This window comes from Brassica napus, unplaced genomic scaffold, assembly GCF_020379485.1.
Source record: "Brassica napus cultivar Da-Ae unplaced genomic scaffold, Da-Ae ScsIHWf_1333;HRSCAF=1903, whole genome shotgun sequence".
Taxonomy (NCBI): Eukaryota; Viridiplantae; Streptophyta; class Magnoliopsida; order Brassicales; family Brassicaceae; genus Brassica; species Brassica napus.
This window is the reverse complement of record NW_026014750.1, coordinates 75068-93730: the sequence shown is the minus strand read 5'-3', so window position 1 is coordinate 93730 and position 18663 is coordinate 75068. Positions and strand designations below refer to the sequence as shown.

Genomic DNA, 18663 nt, shown 5'->3' with positions numbered 1-18663 from the left:
AGAATTTAATAAAATTAAACACAAAACAATTTTCAGATATGTATTTTTCATGCATGCATATATTAAATTTTTCATTAACTAAATGCAAACACAATAAGATAAATATATAATAAGAAGCGAAAAATGCATGTAACGATCTTAAACAATTGATTAATTACATATAAACTATGAAATTATTGTATTTGAAATAGTTATATAAATATTTATATATATAATTAACGTTAAAAATGTATACCACCAATGATTTAAAATAAATATCTATGTATATAAATTGAAAAAATATCTGTGCGGTTGTAGTTGTCAAGATATAGTTAACACTTACAAACCGTGCATACAGCATAGTAAACAACCGAAACACAACTGACCATTAGCCCCAATCGATGACAAACAAAAAAAGACCATTAGCTCCAATCGATGACAAGAAAAAAAAAAGACCATTAGCTTCAATCAATCTCAGACCAAACCAGACCGGACTTCAACACATATGCACCCCAAATTAAAATGGTGAACCAATACATAAATCTTTCTAAGCCAATATTAAACTGACTAAAATAGATAAACCCAACCAACCGGCCGCACATACTGCCCTTCGAATATTCTGGCTGCCGCTTGAACGATGCGATCCACGAGTACCGTTACGACCAGCATAACTCGAACCAAAACGTCCTCCGCCGTTTGACCAGCTTTGACAGCTTACACCTCCTCCTCCCACGCTGCTATGGCCGCCACCACCTCCTCCACTCGTGCTGCTACCACTGCTGCCCCCATCTCCTCCACTCGTGCTGCTACCGCCGCCTCCACCAGCTCCTCCACTGCCTCTTCGTTTGCAACGAAAGCTAACTCTCGAGCCTTTCCTTCAAACACATGAACAACTGGTTTTGACTCATTTAGATGAAGACTCTCTTTGTTCGTATCAAGTGAGGAAGAGCGTGAGCTAACGGAAGTGAAATCGTGATGAAGATGAAAGATGAAGAGAATGTATAAAACCAACGGTGTTCTTCTCAAGCCCATCATCGTGTTTTTTGTTTAGTTTTATGTGTAGTACTCACATTATTTTCCCGTTTGTTATGCATATAAATAAATTCGATATTTAAACTATTAAAACAGAATCTCTACTGTGATTCTACCTATAATTTTTAGAATTATTTACAATAGAATTTCATTATCTAACTTGAATTTCTTAATTAATTCGCTTACTATATTTATAACCTATTATTTTAAATATTTTTTATCCTTAATTAATTCGCTTGCCATATTGTACCTAATCATATTTATAACTAATTCCGCACCATATTTATAACTGACCTTATTTATTATATAAGAACTTATTTAAAAATAAAACAAATATGAAAGCGGTCTGAGGATTAAAAGCGGCACAAGTGGTTGACTGTTTGACTTGGAAAAGTCTAATAGATATTTATACTTTAACTAGTGTTGACATATCTTAGCCATCTAATTCGTTTTTGGTATTTTGTAGGGTTGGGCGTTCGGGTACCCGTTGGCGTTTTGGCGTTCGGGTACCCGTTGGCGTTCGGATCGGGTTTTCCAGATTTCGGTTCTTTTTTATAACACCTCTTAGGTCTCATTCTAGTTAATTTGCAAGTACGGATCGGGTTCGGATATAACACATCGGGTTCGACTCGGTTTTGTATCACATCATAGAACCCATAAAGTAATCATATATCATTCGGATTCGGGTTATATCGGATCGGTTCGGATAGACCCGAAATAAAATCTAAAATTTAAAAATAAAACATAAGAAATATATAATTAAGTATTTAAGGTAGTTATTTAAAATTTTAAATAATTATTGTTAGATAACATTTCAAAATAAATATGAAATTGAATATTTGAAGTATATATTCATGTTTTATATAATTATATTGTATATTATTTTGGACATTCAGATCGGTTTCTTCGGATATCTTTTCGGATTTTTCGATTTTTTCGGTTTTTCGGGTTACCCGTTCGGGTTCGGTTAATAACACTTCGGGTTCGGATATGTTTTGTACCACCTTACAAGATTTATTCAAATATTTTTTACATTTCGGACTGGATACGGATCAGGTTTTTCGGTTCGGGTTCAGTTCGGATTTCAGGTTACGGATATTATGCCCAGGCCTAGTATTTTGTATCATAGCCAAAATGTATGCTGATTCACCAAACCCAATTTAGTACATGGTGGTTTGTTGTCTTATTGATTCCGTGTGAACAGTTTGAGTAACCCTTTTGGGTATAGAGCATAATAAAGCATGTGGCTTTAATTCGATTTCTGAATGGAATTTTACTTGTCAGAAAAAAAACATATTAGAAAACTTGGTTTGTGAACGAATATCATCTCTATCCCCCATATAATAAGACCATGCAAAAAAAATCATAAAACAATTAAATCCAATGTACTTATATAAGTAAACCTCTCCCCTGAATCTCTCATATCATTCGACCGACTCTTTCAGACTCAAAAACTAAAGACCCAAAAACGACACTGCAAAACCCGACCACAAGCGATATGACTGGACAAAACATGTGTAGATAGATAGTGCCCAGACAATGGTAGACTCGAGAGAGATGCATCTAACACTTATAGGCTATAATGTCTCGCCAAGATCTGGGGAGCGTAAACTTTGATGCAACTTAAGTTGAGGGACTAGCCTCCTCGGTTTTCTTTTCTTCACCCGCTTTCTCTGGCTCGTCTTTTTTCTTTTCATCTGCTTCCACTTCAGTCTTCTCCTTCTCCACAGGTTTCTCCTCTGTTTTTGTCTCTTCGACGGTTAGCTTCTCGAGAAGACCAGCGGTGTCAGAGGCATCTCTGCTCTCTTCTTTCTCTACTTCAGATTCAGCAACTTCGTTGAACTTCTGCATAAATGCTTTGCAGTCTGACAAGGATAACAAGACTTTATTACAAAAACTTCTCGGTTCATGGCATTATCAAGCACAGAAACAATTGAAAAGATACACCCCAATATATAAAAAGTAGACCACTGCCTAAACTTTTCGGTTAATAGCATATCAAACTAGTTGCAGCAGAAACACATGCCTAACTCCCTCAAGTTCTTTGGCTCTTTCTAACGTAACGTAAACATAATCTAGCAGCAATAGACAACTCTTGAACACGATAACTCTGTTATTACCAAGGTTAAATACACAGTGAAGAGAGAGTAATACTTTTTGGAAAGGAAAAAAACAAAGCAATTGAGAGCTCAAAACCAGCCCAAAATGAAATCTTTGAGTTGAGATCTTCCAAAAACAAGTAGCCACAAAGAAAAGTTCAAGATCCATTAGTAATCTAAGACCCTAACTTAAGTGCAACCAGTTATCTACTGACAGTATATAAGCCAAAGCAAGATGAATAACGGGCATGGCATTGACACGAGTTGTAATCAGAAAGTGGAGACTAATATAAGATATGGCATGGCAGTTAATGTCAAACTCACTCTCAATAGAAGCAAATCGGATGCAGAAAAGCTCATCCTTGAGTTCACCATCAGCAAAGTCACGAGCGTGCCATACACAAGACTTTTCATTTCCAACGTGTTCTTGAACACTCATGCCCTGTGTAACTGCACAAGTTCCAAAGGTGTAGATACAATGAGTAAAGAGTAACTTAAATACCGATCCAAAGGAAACTTAAACCACATAAAGTAAAATCTAAACGGAGATTTACCGAAGTGATTAGCACAGATCTTGAGAGTTTTCGATTGCCTCATGACGAGACGAATCTTGCCAGTGCTCTTATGCTTCAAGAGCTTCACAGTACCAGCACCTCTCTCCTTCCACTGATTCGCCTCCTTATCGAACCGATACAGCTTCGATTTCCTTAGATTCACACAAACAATTTTTTTCAATCAACAAGTCTCAAGAGTCCCTAGGAAATTCGATTAGATCGCAAATCTCGTTAGACTTACAGATCGAGGACGGCGTCTTCGTCTTCCTCGCCGGTAGTGACGGCAACCTCCTCTAGCCTAACGATCGGAGCGACCTGAGCTCCGGTGTCCTCGTCCTCGTTAGCTCCAGCTTCTTCAACGTCTCTGTGCTCGTGCTCGGGTTCGTTGGTCGCCATAGTAATAAAATACACATATGATTTGGAGCGGCTCTCAATCTCACCAATCATGTTTGCGCTGAATGCAGGAGACGAGACTCCGTTCTGATTGATCTTGTTGCGACTCTCTCTTCGTGAGGGCACGATACAGCTCCACAACTTCTGGAGCACGACGCACGGACCTTTTGCCAAGTGTTGTCTTTGATGGAAGTGGCGGAGGCGGCGGCGGCTTTATTGCTGTAGATTGTTCTTTGACCGTTGGCTTCAGGTTTGGATTCTTTCCCTCATGACTCTTTATGTTGGATTTGATACTCTCTGGCGCTTTCAGATTAGATGCGTCTGTGTTGCCACCATCATATGAGCTCTGCAACTTTTTCCATAACATTGATTTCCTCTCATTGTCAGAAGCTTGAAGCTCCTTCACCAGACGCATAAGATCCGAATCATCCTCCCCATTTGGTAACATATCTACCCCTGTTTTCCCTAGTAGATGTGGGATTGGGTTAGTTTTTCTTTAGGGGAATTTTTCTCCTTTATATCACTTGCTTTTCTGTTACGTCTCAAGGAAGTTATATATATTCACCTAATCCTTTGATGTTCACTTTTGCGTGTGGTTAATTGCAAATTACAAGTACAGTCACAGAATAAGAGTAGGCTCATGTGTGACCCCTTCTTTTCTAGTGAGCCGTATTAAAATTTGGACCTACATACACACTGTCCATTAAGTTAGTGACTAAGGTCATCACTTGAATGATTATGTTCAGGAATAGCTATGCTTTGATGCGCATCGGATGTCTCATTTCTTATATTAATTTTACTCCTTTTCTAAATTGCAGACTAAGTTAAAAGATCCTCTGGCCCGCAAATAAGTTAGAGGTAAGCAAATACTTTACTTAGCCTTCCTAATCACATAAGAAGTAAAGATAATTTATTATACTGAAGCTTCATTAACTTTAAGTTAGTAAGGATTGAACCATTAGGTACGTTAATGGCTTGCCTCTCAAGTAATAGTCATCCCTCACCCACTCTAAATCCACCTCGTACGTCCACGTATGAGTGTGGCTGGAATCCCTTTCTCTGTAAAATAGTTTTCGCTCTAAATCCTCTAACTTTATAAACTGATTTCACTCGTTTATTTATTTCACATTTTCATAACAAAATTATAAATTGGAGTCACAAGATGGTGTACTGAAGTATTAAACATGAGTTCACGAAAAAAAAAACACACACACAAAGGAAACATGAATCACCTCTAAAGGCATTTATTGTGGCTTTGTGAATTTTTGAGATTCTCTGCCTCTGAAGCAAAGGTAAAGTTGAAAATAACATGGTACCATTTAGTAGTTTTCTCCTGCTTTTGTTTTCTTGCTTTCATCATTTATTCATCTCCACTCTATTCATAGATAGTACTTGAATCAAATAAAATGTATATTCCCTTTCTTTATTCAAATTTACAGAAATGTATGTCCTGGAAGGGGTAGTTAAAAATAAACAGTGTCAGTGGAGTTTTGTTTGATCAGCGACTCCACACACTATTGTTTATGATGATCTCTATAAGTAACATAAAAAATGGTGGAATAACAAAGTTTATTTAGATTTAAATGATAACATCTAACCCATGGTGATGTAGCTATTACACGAGAACTAGTTGCTCAAGTAGGTGACTGTCAAGATCATTTGTTTTTGTCTGGAAAAAGAAAAATTAATGGAGTTTAGCTTTAATAATTCATGAAATTCTAGAAGTTGTCATTAAAAAAAAACTAGTTATGCAGTCTTTTTAGACTTTTGTAAAGTTGTAAACATGTCTAATTCCTTGGAAATCTTACTGGGTGCCGGTCTGCATCATGTCGTAAGATTTCAAAATCGTCATCTTCCATGAGATAGTTTCTTCTCAACACTATACTTTAGTACTTTTTAATTCTTAATAAAGTAGAGTAAATTACGCAATAATTTATTTCAAACAACTACGCTAAACTTCAGATCTCTTGAGTACGCATAACAATTTTTTTTTTTTTTTTTGACAACAGAGGAAACTACTCTAAGAGGAAACCATCGGTTCAGGTAGCCAAACCGGTGGTGTTGAATCAGTATGCAAAACAATTAAGTAACAGAAAAACTTTCTTTAATCACATTAAAAATAAAAATAGTAATGTCATCTGAATAAACTACTTATCAAAACTAGGACATATATTTATTTCCACACATAATTGCTACTTGTAGAAGTATTTTCAGTTAAATTTTTTTTTTTGAATATTGTTTAACGTTTTCCCGCACTAATCTTCATTGTTATGGTCTCTGTCCAGCCATGGATCGATCCCAGCAAAACACACACGCGAAACTCATGACACGTGACATCCACCGCCTGACACCATCACCGACAGAAGCCAACTGTTTCTCGCTGGGTGCTATCTCGTGGGTCTCACGCGTAGAGACAGTGGGCACGATCGTCTCTCGCGACATGGCCGAGAAGTTCCTCAAGTTCAGCGTTGACGATGGCACTGGCTGCGTCACGTGCATCATGTGGCTCAACCAACTCACTTCTCCTTACTTCCACCGGTTCGACTCATCGACGATTCTTCTGCACTCAAGGGTCGCTCGTAGACAAGCAAGAGACATCAGAATCGGAGCCGTAGCTCGCGTTCGTGGCCGCGTCGGCTTGTACAGAGGAGGTATGCAGATCACCGCGACTAATGTGGTAATCGAGAGAGACCCTAACGCTGAGATCTTGCACTGGTTGGAGTGTGTTAGGCTTAGTCGAAGCTGTTATCGAATTCAAAGTTAATTATGTAATTAAGAGAAAATGATTTCAACTGTAACTCGTGGTTTAAGTCTTATCATTCATCTCTGAGAATGTCTAGTTTCTTCGCCTGTGTTGAAATTGAAACTCGAACTGATAACCCCTTACTTAAGTTATAACTTTTGAACATTAGTATTTTCTATAGTCTATACTAAACATAAAAAACAAAAACTTACGAAAACATACCTTTAGTCACAAATTGAAATCTTATTAATTACTTGGTGTTATTGAAAAGAAGCTTAGATTGATTAATTTGCTTAACTATTGTGGAATTGTAAATCGAATGAAGGTTGAATCAAATATGTACACAGGACTATGGGAGTGTTATAACTGCAAGGATAGAGAGATAACATGAAGCTTTGTGTTAATTGCAACGAAAGCTAGAAATACAGGAGAGATAGCATGAAACTTTGTTCAAACAAATTTTAAAACTGTATACCTATTTATAGTATACGAACTGATAGTGACCTCTATGGTCTTGCCTAAGCACTTTCGTAGCCTTATTATCTGCGTATCATCAATGGCGGGTGTTGAAATAATTAACACTGCTATACATGATTGCAGAATCAACATATATTTATTAGTTAGAAAAAAAAGGATGAGTTTGTTTGGTCCCTAAACTTTGAAGTCTAATAGCACGAAGCTATCATGATATAGGTTAATTACATCCTACATCAAATATGCAATCAACTCACAATTTAATACTTATGTAAATCTATTACTCTTATTTTCCTATCTATTCTTTATATAGAAGCTTAAAATGATCAGAATCATAAAACATATTTTCACAAATACATTGGGAGCATGTGACCCTGACCCATATCCTCCAACGCTGCATGCGCCACTGGCATGTCTTGAATAAACTTTAAAGTATGGTGTCTGTTTTGCTTAAAATGTTATAAGTGGGTACTGGTCATTTCTTGAGTGTGTGTGGTGCATGTCTCATTTAGTATAGTTCCTAGTGGCCATAGTTGATCAGTTTTTTGGTGGAGATTGAGTCTTGTCTTTATCTCGAGTCTTCGCATCACTCATCATCACATGGTCCACGGATAAGGTTAATCCTCCAGTTGGGCCATGACTTTTCATATTTTGATATAGATTCCAAGGAGCTAAGCGATAATGTTTTTCTAATGGCTTATGAGTTATGAGATTATGCTTGTCTATATCTATATTTGTTATAAAAGTAATATAATAGTCTATCTTTATTTGTTATAAAAGTAATGGAAAAGTCTATCTTTATTCATAACATAGAAGTTTCTTATATAGGAGATTACACCGTTATAGATAAATAAAAAGATTACAAATCATAATCTTTTGGTTATGAGCCATCCACAATCTGGTTCATAACACTCCTCCTTGGATGCCATAACTATTTAGAGCTTGTAATGTACTTTAATGTTGCCTCATTAAAACCTTACCAGGAAAACCCAATTGGGATAAAACCATGGTGAAGGAAAAAAAGTACAACACACATTACTCTCCCTGATTTGGACATTACTGAAGGGACCTCTCCAATTTTCTGCAATCCGTGGGTGATGAAGATCTTGGGCAGAATATGCTTCGTCCTCGAACATGATAGTTGGTTCTTCTTTACCATCGGCCATGCCACAATCTGATCGAACATATTGAGTCATCGACCTCAAATACACACACACGAAATCTTGGATGATGTTGCTGTGATATGCGTGTACCACCATGTGTAAAACATAGCTTGTCTGAAAACAAATCAACAAAACCAAATAACCACTCTTTGGGCTGGTTAGTATAAAATAAACCAAAATCAAAGGCTTCTTCATCGTCATTCTTATAGACCAATCAGATCAGTGTCTAAAACAATACTTTTGCACTGTCCATCTCAGGACTAAATGAACTTCTTTATCATCCACCTTTGGACTGAATGGATCAGTGTCCAAAACAAGTGATCTCACACCCATGTACTAGATAATGGGTGAGACTGGTCCATATTAAATCTCTTGAGTACTCTTTTCTGTATATACTATTTGATGCACAAGGATTTCATTGTTAATGTACTCAAGCTGTAATCCCAAACAAAACTTTGTTTTCCAAGATCTTTCATCTCAAACTCTTTCTTGAGATATTCAACTGTTTGAGAAATTGTATCCAGAGGTTCCTAGGATATTCAGATCATATACTTTAATGATTATCAATATTGTTCTCGAGAACTTGCTGTACTTTCAGCTCAATACCATCTAGTACTTTCATTATCCAGTGGACCATATAAATATGCAGTCACTACATCAACTTGCTGCAAGTCTAATTTTCTCTCTTATATAGCCAAACTTATGAGAAATCTTAAAAGTAGTTGCATTTACCACATGAGAGTATATCTCCTCATAATCTATTACTGGTCTTTGTGAGAAGCCTTGTGCAACATTAGCTTTATATCTCACGATTTCTATTCCTCACAAGACCCATTTATATCCACTGGTTTTAACATCATATGGCGTCTTAATCATATGGCCAAATACACCTTTCTTCTTTAAACTAATTAACTCCACGTTTCCATTCAATTTGTTCTACGAGTGCACACTCTTATATTGACGTGGGTTCATGATCCTCGCTTATATTCATAAATTCAAGGGCTACCTTGTATCATCTTATGTCGACATTCCTTATGGTGTTCCATTATGTTCCAGACATTATATAATCGATTGAGATTCATTATTATCAGGACCTTTAATACTTTGCAGCTTGGCGTCCCAAGCTACATTGTTTGGTACCTGTACCTTAGAGACGGCCAGCCTTATCTCTATGTCTGGGATGGTTTCCTTGACCTCGGATTTGTTTTATCATTCTATGCACCTTTCTCTTTTGTTTCCGAGGATTCTTATCTTTTGGAACTTATTGGTCTATCTTGTATAAACTCTGTAGCAACTTGACTGTGTCTCTCTTGGACATCAATTTAGTTGGTGCTTTACAAGCTGGTTTATATATGACTTAGTCATTCTTTTTCGGGTCAGTAAATGTGTCTGGCATTTGATTAGCTAGCTTTGTAAATGTATAATCTTTGGACGTCTATTTCACATTCTTTAGTCTGAGGATCTTGCCAAGACAATGATGGTCGATGCCATTCTGTTTCTCTTACCAGCTTATTATTTTCTCCCCATAATGTTGGATAGTCGGATCCATTAAACTTTGCAATCCGTGTTCTTGGCCACTAAATAGATCACCCATATTTGGCTCAAGGTACTTCATTATTTGTGGGAGATTCATATCCAACATATCCCCATCCTCATCCTCTTCTAAGGATCCATCTTAGACGGCACATATATTTGTGGTGGCTTATCCAAATATCTCAAGATGTTATATGTCTGGCTCATGACCCGTAATAAATTTGAGATGAGAATATCTATGCTCACTTAATGGTCTGATGCTTATTAGTTAAGATGCAAGTTAATTCGTGTGTCCCCAAGCCTTGGACTGAGAGTTTGGACCTATGGGTAATGGCCAATACATATTTATAAAAGGATTCAGCCAAGCTATATATAGTATGGACATGTGTGGATTTGTCCTCACTGCCCCCTCATGGACATACTATAATCTTTAAGTGCTTTGGGACATCATGGCCTAATGAGTTTCCATTTTGTTCATGCTACACACGTGAGATTCTATGGGATAACTCTTTGTGCCCTGTCCAATATCAATTTCGCATCATGTTTTGGACCAGGATGGCCAATCTGGTCATACCATAAAGTGTATAATTTCGTGGGTAAACCATTCTGGTTACCATGACTATTGCCTCTATCATACTGATCTTGGCATAGTCTAGATCAATAGAGAATGCATGTATAGTTTTTTTTTTTTTTTTTTTTTTTTTTTATAGACAATCTGAAGTTTCATAATCCATAAGATCGTCCTTCTCATGATTGAAGTCGTTTTCATCATCTTGGTAAGTCATATGGGCTTCAGGATTCTTCCCTTTCAAGCTCTCTTAATAGAGGTCAACTAGATGCTTGGGAGTCCTACAAGTCTTAGCCCAATGATTGCTCATTCCACATCTATGGCACACGTATTTCTCTGATTTAGTCGAGTGTTGGGGTTTGAAAGAAGATCCACGGCCACGACCATGGCCTCGTCCAAATGAGCCACGGTCCTGTCCATGGTCTCGACCATTTCCTCGCCCGCGGCCAAAGGATCTTCGACTTCGGCCACGTCCGTTCGATTTATCTCGACCACGGCCATGCTGGCCGTTTCCTTGGACGTGGTTGGACTCTTTATTGTCCTCTGTAGCGTGTGCATCAGGTAGTGGAGCTGATCCAAGTGGTCTCATCTGACTGTTTCTCATTAGTAATTCATTGTTCTGCTCAGCGAGCAAGAGACAAGAAATAAGATTAGCATAGGTTTTAAAACCTTTCTCTCGGTACTGTTGTTGTAACAACACATTGCTTGCATGGAAAGTGGAAAATGTTTTCTCAAACATATCATGTTCCGTAATACTTTAACCACACAGTTTCATTTTAGAAACAATCTTAAACAGTACAGAGTTATATTCGTCCACAGAATTATAGTCTTGGATCCTCAGATTCGTCCAATCAAACCGAGCTTTTGGTAAGATCACCGTTCTCTGGTGATCATATCTCGATTTCAATTCATTCCAAAGATCTAGTGGATTCTCAATGGTTAGGTATTGATCCTTGAGACTCTCAGCTAGACGATGACGAATGATCAAGATGGCTCTATAACGATCCTTTTCATTGGCATTATTGTTCTCGGTGATACACTCACCGAGTCCCTTGTATTTCAGGATGATCTTAGCATCGAGCGCCCACTGAAGGTAATTGTCTCCAGATAGATTTAGGGCAGCGAAATCAAGGTTGTTGATTTTCGACATCTGAAGTTATAGATTAATATTTTTAGATCTTTTAGGAATAGTTTTTAATGTTTAAACGATTAGGGTTTTATGTTCAAACAATCAAACAAGCCTTCACAACCAAGATCTATGCCTCACGGCCAATGAGAAAGCCACACGGCCATGGATGCAAACTAGTTCGTTTTTATGCATTTAGTTTGTCATGTAATTTCAATCCTAACATGATTTGTTTCTATCAGTTCATGATGCAATCAAAACAAGCAAACCTATCGGCCAAGCAAAGATCAAGCCACACGGCTATTTGATTCAATTCAACACCATTCCTAGAATAAGTTCTAAGTGTAATTGCAATCAATCAATGTGATTAAGTTATGGTATAAATGCAACAAGGCCACACGGCCACGAGTATGATCAAGTCTAGAACAGTTTAACCTAATATGTAGTTTCAGATTTCGATTTTAAAAATAATCTAAACTAGGTCATTAGGGTTTTAGTTTAAACAAGCCAAACAATCAGATTCGAGTTTGAACAATCTTAACAATAGTTCTAGGTGATCAAATCAACCAATCAATGTTCAATTTCAAACAATCAAAATCGATTTTCAGAATTAGGGTTTTAGTGTTTTGATTTTATTAACAAGCAATTTCAATTTCAGGATGATCAAATTCAATCTCAATCAATCAATCAATCAATCAGTTTTAATTAATCAATAGTTTTCGAATTAGGGTTTAGGGATTTCCAAAATTTGATCTTAGATCAAAGGGAGTTGATTTGAGATTCAAAACCTTTAAGGTTCTGATTTTAATTGATCAATGGATCAATCTCGATTTTTAGGGTTTGGGGATCGAACTTATAGAGCTTCGATTTACTCACTTAGGGATTGATCTATTATCCTATGCCTTTCATCTTAGAGATTATATTTTAGGGTTTCATTCTTTACAATCAACCAAATTCGATTCATTATGTTCTTAGAATTTGAAATACCTTTAGTTTAGTTGTTTGTAGAAACCGGACCACCAAGAATGAACCTCGAGCTTAGACACGGTCGGGACGCGAGCTGGCTGGGACGCGAGCTGCTTCTATCGGATCGCGAGCGGCTCTGATACGAACGGGAGCTGTTGCTGTCGGATCGCGAGCTGTCCTTGATGTATGATGGAGCTGAGTTCGTCTAGGATCAGGAACGCCTTGGGGCTGGAGCTGATCAGGTGGACACGAGCTGGAACGGAGCCGCGAACGGATTAGGGTTCGTCGGTATTGTCGGGTTCGGATTAGGGTTCCAAAGCAAATCTGCGCCCACTGTATCTGTGCGTGAGGGCGCGTTGGTGGTCAGATCGACAAGCGGTTTGCACTGACTGATTCGTCTCGGCCAGGGATTCGATTTGATATCTTGATCGTTTTCTGGGTCCTCACGGTTTGGGAGAAAGGCCACTTCGAAGTTCCGAGGCAGATTCCTTTTCATTTAGGGTTTTAGGGTTTTAGCGATTTGGTTTTAGGCTCAGAGTGTTAGAGGCTATCGTGCTGATAACGTGTTGTAAAATTAAGGATTTAGAACTGTAAGTTTCTGTATATTATTAATGAATAAGTGTTCCCTTTATATAGGGGTTACAAGAGAGATAAATGGAAATACAATAATAGGAAATATTACAAATCATAAACATAAACGAATTAGAAAATAGGCAAGTTGTAGCCGCCTTTTTCTCCACTCCAAGTCTCGCGGCCGCCTCTCTCTCTCTAGGGTTGGGCCGCCTCTCTCTCTAAGTGTATGGTATGGACCGAGTCGGTTATAAACATCCACCAATTGATTTATAACAATACTATTATTTATGAAGTGATTTTGCTGATTTGTCACATTCTCCATGATTTTAGCTAATTTTGCTTATTTGTCATATTCTTATTAGTTTTTAGATTAAATCATCAATTTATTAATTTAGATAATATAAATATTTCAAACTTTCTAATTAATTTATTAATTTAAACAATATAAATATTTCGAAATTTCTAATTACAATTATGATTATAATTATTTTAACTTTCACAAGATTCTTATTAGTTTTAGGTTAAATTATTAATTTATTATTTTAAATAATATAACTATTTCAAACTCTCTAATTGAAATATTTCAAAATTTCTAATTAGAATTATGATTATAATTATTTTAACTTTCACAAGATTCTTATTAGTTTTATCTTAAATCATTAATTTATTATTTTAAATAATATAACTATTTCAAACTTTCTAATTGAAATTACAATAATAATTATTTTAAACAAGTTAGGACCAATTCTTATTTTCATATGATGTAAAATGTTTTAAACTCTATAGTTTAATTTTTCTCATTCATTCCAAGTTATCTCAATTATAGTTTTTGACATCTATATTTATGTACTTTTGATATTTGTTTTTTTTTTAGTTGGAGTTCTATATTTTTCTTCTTTCTTTGAGTTTGAAAGACTAGGAGCAAATCGGTTTTGTTACATGAAGTATATGATTATGAATTATGTATTTTGAATTACTTCGGTAGTTATTTCACGTGTATGTTTAATTACTGTTTAATCTATAAGAAAAAAATATTTTGATATTAATTTTATAGAGTTACCTATGTAATCATGTTATGAACATGTGTTTAATGGTTTAGTTTCTAAAACGGCTAAAGTAGATATATTTTTAATGAATTATTAGATTTATCATTATATAATTAACCATAAATTAACTTTAATAATAATACTATCATTATCTATTTTTTCTTTTATTAAAAGTAAACTTATGAAATATTAAGATAAGTCAATGTATATATTGATCAAGTAAACCAATGAAATATTGTCATTATCTCAATTCGTTTTTTTTTTAAGTTTTTTTTCTAGGTTATCATCGAACTTAGTTTTTATTTATTTTGTTCTCACTTGAATTTTGTTTGTTTAGTGTTTTTTGGTAATTTAGTACATGTTTCTTGTTCAAAAATACAAAGTAGATTAAGAGAGACCAAAAGTTTGTATTCTTACATTACTTTATTGTATGGAATATTTGATATGTAATTATGCTCGTATGGTCTCAAGTTTTATAGCTTTCCTTTGTGTTAAGGAGACGTAGACAGAAATAAAAATCAAAGAAAACTAAAATGATTAAGAATATAAAAAATAAGTTATCATGATGTTTAAATCATAATACATATATTAATAACTATTAGTAAAACGATTATGTCCGCATGTGCGGGCAGAATACCTAGTATCTTAGTAATTATTAATCAAATGGAATTAAAACAAATAAAAATTCTCACTAAATGGTATATAAAAAAATTGTGGACGATATCATAGGAACGTTTGCCTTACAGATTTTAAATAAATATGTATTGTTCTTGTGGGGTGAGCAACTGGTGAAAACACTTTTTCTAAGTGAATATGATCGACACTTTACATACGCCATAGTTCCATCTAGACCTACGTACATATATCAAGTTCAGACTAAATCAAGAATAAACCGGCTAACACCGATAAACACAACCAGCCGACCGCACACACTGCCCCTCGAAGGTTCATGCTACCGCTTGAACGATGAAAATGCGATCTGGCCGGATAAATCAAACCTGCCCCGCTACGTGATCGGCTTCGACCTCCACCTCCTCCTCCCCTGCTGCCACTGCCGCTGCCACGTCCTCCACCAAATGCTTTTTTGATAACGACAGCTAGCTCACGAGTCTTTCCTTCAAACCCAACAGCATCCGTCTCTGAGGGATTAAGAGGAATATTATCGTGGTTCGTATCAACTGAGGGAGGTCGTGAGCTCACGAAAAGCAAATTGTGTTGAAGATAAAAGTGTGACAACCCGTCCTGCGGACCCCAGATTTCACAGCGCTGCAGCGCACCGACCCTAATCCCTCCATTATGAGTTCTCTCTGACTTCATAATTAGGTTGTTGGTGAGTCTCGAACCTAGGACCTCACCCTTTAACAACACTCCTCCAGGATGAGTTGTCACCAATTGAGTCAATTGGTGACAACTTGTCTTGTGGAGAGTTGTTAAATGGTGAGGTCTTGGGTTCGAGTAACGCCAAGCATATCAATAATCTACCGGTGGATGTGGAGGCAGTTCCTCCCACGGTGAGGAGTTAGGGTCGGTGCGTTGCAGCGCTGTGAAATCTGGGGTCCGCAGGACGGGTTGTCACAAAAAAAAAGTCAAGTTGTCACCAATTGACCAGTTCAATTGGTGACAACTTGTCTTGTGGAGAGTTGTTAAAGGGTGATGTCTTGGGTTCGAGTAACGCCAAGCGCATCAATTACCTACAGGTGGATGTGGAGGCAGTTCCTCCCACGGTGAGGGGTTAGGATCGGTGCGCTACAGCGCTGTGAAATCTGGAGTCCGCAGGACGGATTGTCACAAAAAGACGAAGAGAATATACAAAACCGAAGATGTTCTTCTGAAAGCCATTTTTTGTTCGTGTTGTTTGGTTTCTGTGTCTTTTAGCATTTTCGCTTTTGCTTTCTATTTATATAAATTGGCTTCCATTTTTTACTCTATATACTATTACAAAAATAAGCAAGGAGGACGTGTGAGAAGTGGTTGCCGTTTCCTCGTAGTTTTAGTGTCAGAAGCTGCTCCTAAACTTATAATATACATTTAAATTTCTCAATATATTTATATATATATGAACCACTTTTGATTTTTAAATATTGATGGATTATAAACCATAGTATAAACACATGAATGGAAAGTGTATAGTTTGGCTCCTTGGCACGACAGTGTTTATATATTTTGAAGTATATTAGGACAAAAATTGTCATAGTGTATAGTTTGATTAATTACATTATACATCATGTGTGCAGTCAAATCCCACATTACAACACTCTCCATATCACTTACCTTTGTTTAATATATGTTCCTTTTTATTCTTTACATAGAAACTTAAATGATCCTTATCTTAAAACATTTTTTACAAATACATTGGAAATCTGTAAACATGTGACATGTATGTTGGAAATTTTAATTAATATATAATCGCAAACTAAAGGAAAATAAAAATGGGAGAGATGATAATTATATTTACTATTGTTTGAGATATAGTAAATTTCTGTATGTATTTTACTTTATTTGACCAGTAACTAAAGGAAATAAAAGAAAATTAAAATTTTCAGTAAATAATACTCCCTCCGTTCCAGAATGTAAGATGTTTAGAAAATTTTTTGGGTATGATTGGTGGACCAAAAGAATGACGAGGAATAATGCATTCTCTAATATTCCTATAAAAAATCACAATTCACAAGAAATAATAATTTCATCTCATTGCCTCTCATTCTTTTTTTTTGTAGAGAATTAAAGAACAAAATTATTCATTGTTAAATTTGAGAAGGAATAACCATTCATTTTCATTCCTGCTATTTTATTCCCGTATGTTCCTTTTATATTCGTTTCTCTTGTTTTCCGAATGGTCACCAGTCAAACCATTTATGTTTCAATATGTAATTATGTTTTCGTATTTCTAAATAGTTTTAACTTTATCAAAATCTGTATAACCAATCAAATTTAATAGTTCTATTTTGTCATTAGTTGAATAGTTTTAATTTATAGTTTTAATAATTCTTTTAGATAAAAAATAATTTTCTTAATAAACGTGTTTTACTTAGAACATCTTATATTTAAGAAGGAAGATAGTATGAATTAATTTTTCTCCTTGATTATTTACTCTAAATGTGACATAAGATATAGTCAAAGCCTTGGTGTTCAGAATGTTTAATTTTTCAGCTTTAAGAAATTTCACAAATATACTAACTGAATATAATTTACACTTTACAAACCGTGCATACGGCATAGTAAACAACCGAAACACAACAACTGACCATTAGCCCCAATCGATGACAAACAAAAAAAGACCATTAGCTCCAATCGATGACAAAAAAAAAAAAAAAAAGACCATTAGCCCCAATCAATCTCGGACCAAACCAGACCTGACTTCAACACATATGCACCCCAAATTAAAATGGTGAACCAATACATAAATCTTTCTAAGCCAATATTAAACCGACTAAAATTGATAAACCCAACCAACCGGCCGCACATACTGCCCTTCGAATATTCTGGCTGCCGCTTGAACGATGCGATCCACGAGTACCGTTACGACCAGCATAACTCGAACCAAAACGTCCTCCGCCGTTTGACCAGCTTCGACCGCTTACACCTCCTCCTCCCACGCTGCTATCGCCGCCACCACCTCCTCCACTCGTGCTGCTACCACTGCTGCCCCCATCTCCTCCACTCGTGCTGCTACCGCCGCCTCCACCAGCTCCTCCACTGCCTCTTCGTTTGATAACGAAAGCTAACTCTCGAGCCTTTCCTTCAAACACATCATCAACTGGTTTTGACTCATTTAGATGAAGACTCTCTTTGTTCGTATCAAGTGAGGAAGAGCGTGAGCTAACGGAAGTGAAATCGTGATGAAGATGAAAGATGAAGAGAATGTATAAAACCAACGGTGTTCTTCTCAAGCCCATCATCGTGTTTTTTGTTTTGTTTTATGTGTCGTACTCACATTTTCCCGTTTGATATGCATATAAATAAATTCGATATCTAAACTATTAAAACAGAATTCTTACTACGATTCTACCTATAATTTTAGAATTATTTACAAGAGAGTGTCATTACCTAACTTGAATTTTTTTAATTAATTCGCTTGCTATATTTTTAACCTATTATTTTTAAAATATTTTTTATCCATAATTAATTCGCTTGCCATATTTATATCTAATCATATTTATAATCAAAATATTTATAACTAATTCCGCACCGACCATATTTATTATATAAGATCTTTATTTAAAAAAAACAAATATAAAAGCGGTTTGAGGATTAAACGCAGTACAAGTGGTTGACTGTTTGACTTGGAAAAGTCTAATAGATATTTATACTTGAGTACTACTAAACGCCATAAATAAATAATTCAAGTGATGATGTGTTAACCACTTTAACTAGTGTTGACATATGTTAGCCCATCTAATTCGTTTTTGGTATT

General features: G+C 36.0%; 3 protein-coding genes and 1 pseudogene across 9 annotated transcripts; 1 reads left to right on the top strand and 3 right to left on the bottom strand.

Annotated features, from left to right (window-relative positions):
• Positions 1 to 370: 370 nt before the first annotated feature.
• LOC125596933 lies at positions 371 to 1174 on the bottom strand (annotated as a pseudogene).
• A 1200-nt stretch (positions 1175 to 2374) lies between these two features.
• On the bottom strand, positions 2375 to 4141 carry LOC111208657 (ran-binding protein 1 homolog a-like). The gene is made up of 4 exons (XM_048771933.1): positions 3906 to 4141; positions 3665 to 3816; positions 3435 to 3560; positions 2375 to 2876 (listed from the first exon to the last, which is right to left on the bottom strand). The coding sequence occupies exons 1-4, from the start codon at positions 4109 to 4111 to the stop codon at positions 2635 to 2637; spliced, it is 726 nt and encodes a 241-aa protein (XP_048627890.1). The 5' UTR covers positions 4112 to 4141; the 3' UTR covers positions 2375 to 2634.
• Positions 4129 to 6971, top strand: LOC125575294 (CST complex subunit STN1-like). Of its 7 annotated transcripts, none has more exons than XM_048771938.1 (5): positions 4129 to 4307; positions 4445 to 4498; positions 4876 to 4915; positions 6067 to 6100; positions 6343 to 6971. In XM_048771938.1, the coding sequence occupies exon 5, from the start codon at positions 6345 to 6347 to the stop codon at positions 6819 to 6821; it is 477 nt and encodes a 158-aa protein (XP_048627895.1). In that variant the 5' UTR covers positions 4129 to 4307; positions 4445 to 4498; positions 4876 to 4915; positions 6067 to 6100; positions 6343 to 6344; the 3' UTR covers positions 6822 to 6971. The 7 variants fall into 7 exon arrangements, with proteins under 7 accessions (XP_048627895.1, XP_048627896.1, XP_048627894.1 ...); XM_048771939.1 differs by having other exon boundaries at positions 6067 to 6126; XM_048771937.1 differs by having other exon boundaries at positions 6067 to 6143.
• Positions 6972 to 17400: 10429 nt separating this feature from the next.
• On the bottom strand, positions 17401 to 18330 carry LOC125596931 (glycine-rich protein 23-like). The gene has a single exon (XM_048771932.1). It carries the CDS (start codon positions 18146 to 18148, stop codon positions 17660 to 17662), a length of 489 nt encoding a protein of 162 aa, XP_048627889.1. The 5' UTR covers positions 18149 to 18330; the 3' UTR covers positions 17401 to 17659.
• Between the last annotated feature and the right edge of the window lie 333 nt (positions 18331 to 18663).

What these genes read in the sequence shown, in the direction of transcription:
- LOC125596931 (XM_048771932.1), bottom strand. Translation starts at nt 18,148, where the DNA reads ATGATGGGCTTGAGAAGAACACCGTTGGTTTTATACATTCTCTTCATC.
- LOC111208657 (XM_048771933.1), bottom strand. Translation starts at nt 4,111, where the DNA reads ATGATTGGTGAGATTGAGAGCCGCTCCAAATCATATGTGTATTTTATT. An exon ending in GAAGACGCCGTCCTCGATCT is followed by an intron (nt 3,817 to 3,905) that starts GTAAGTCTAACG and finishes TGTGAATCTAAG; the next exon opens with GAAATCGAAGCTGTATCGGT. An exon ending in GATCTGTGCTAATCACTTCG is followed by an intron (nt 3,561 to 3,664) that starts GTAAATCTCCGT and finishes GAACTTGTGCAG; the next exon opens with TTACACAGGGCATGAGTGTT.
- LOC125575294 (XM_048771936.1), top strand. Translation starts at nt 6,345, where the DNA reads ATGGATCGATCCCAGCAAAACACACACGCGAAACTCATGACACGTGAC.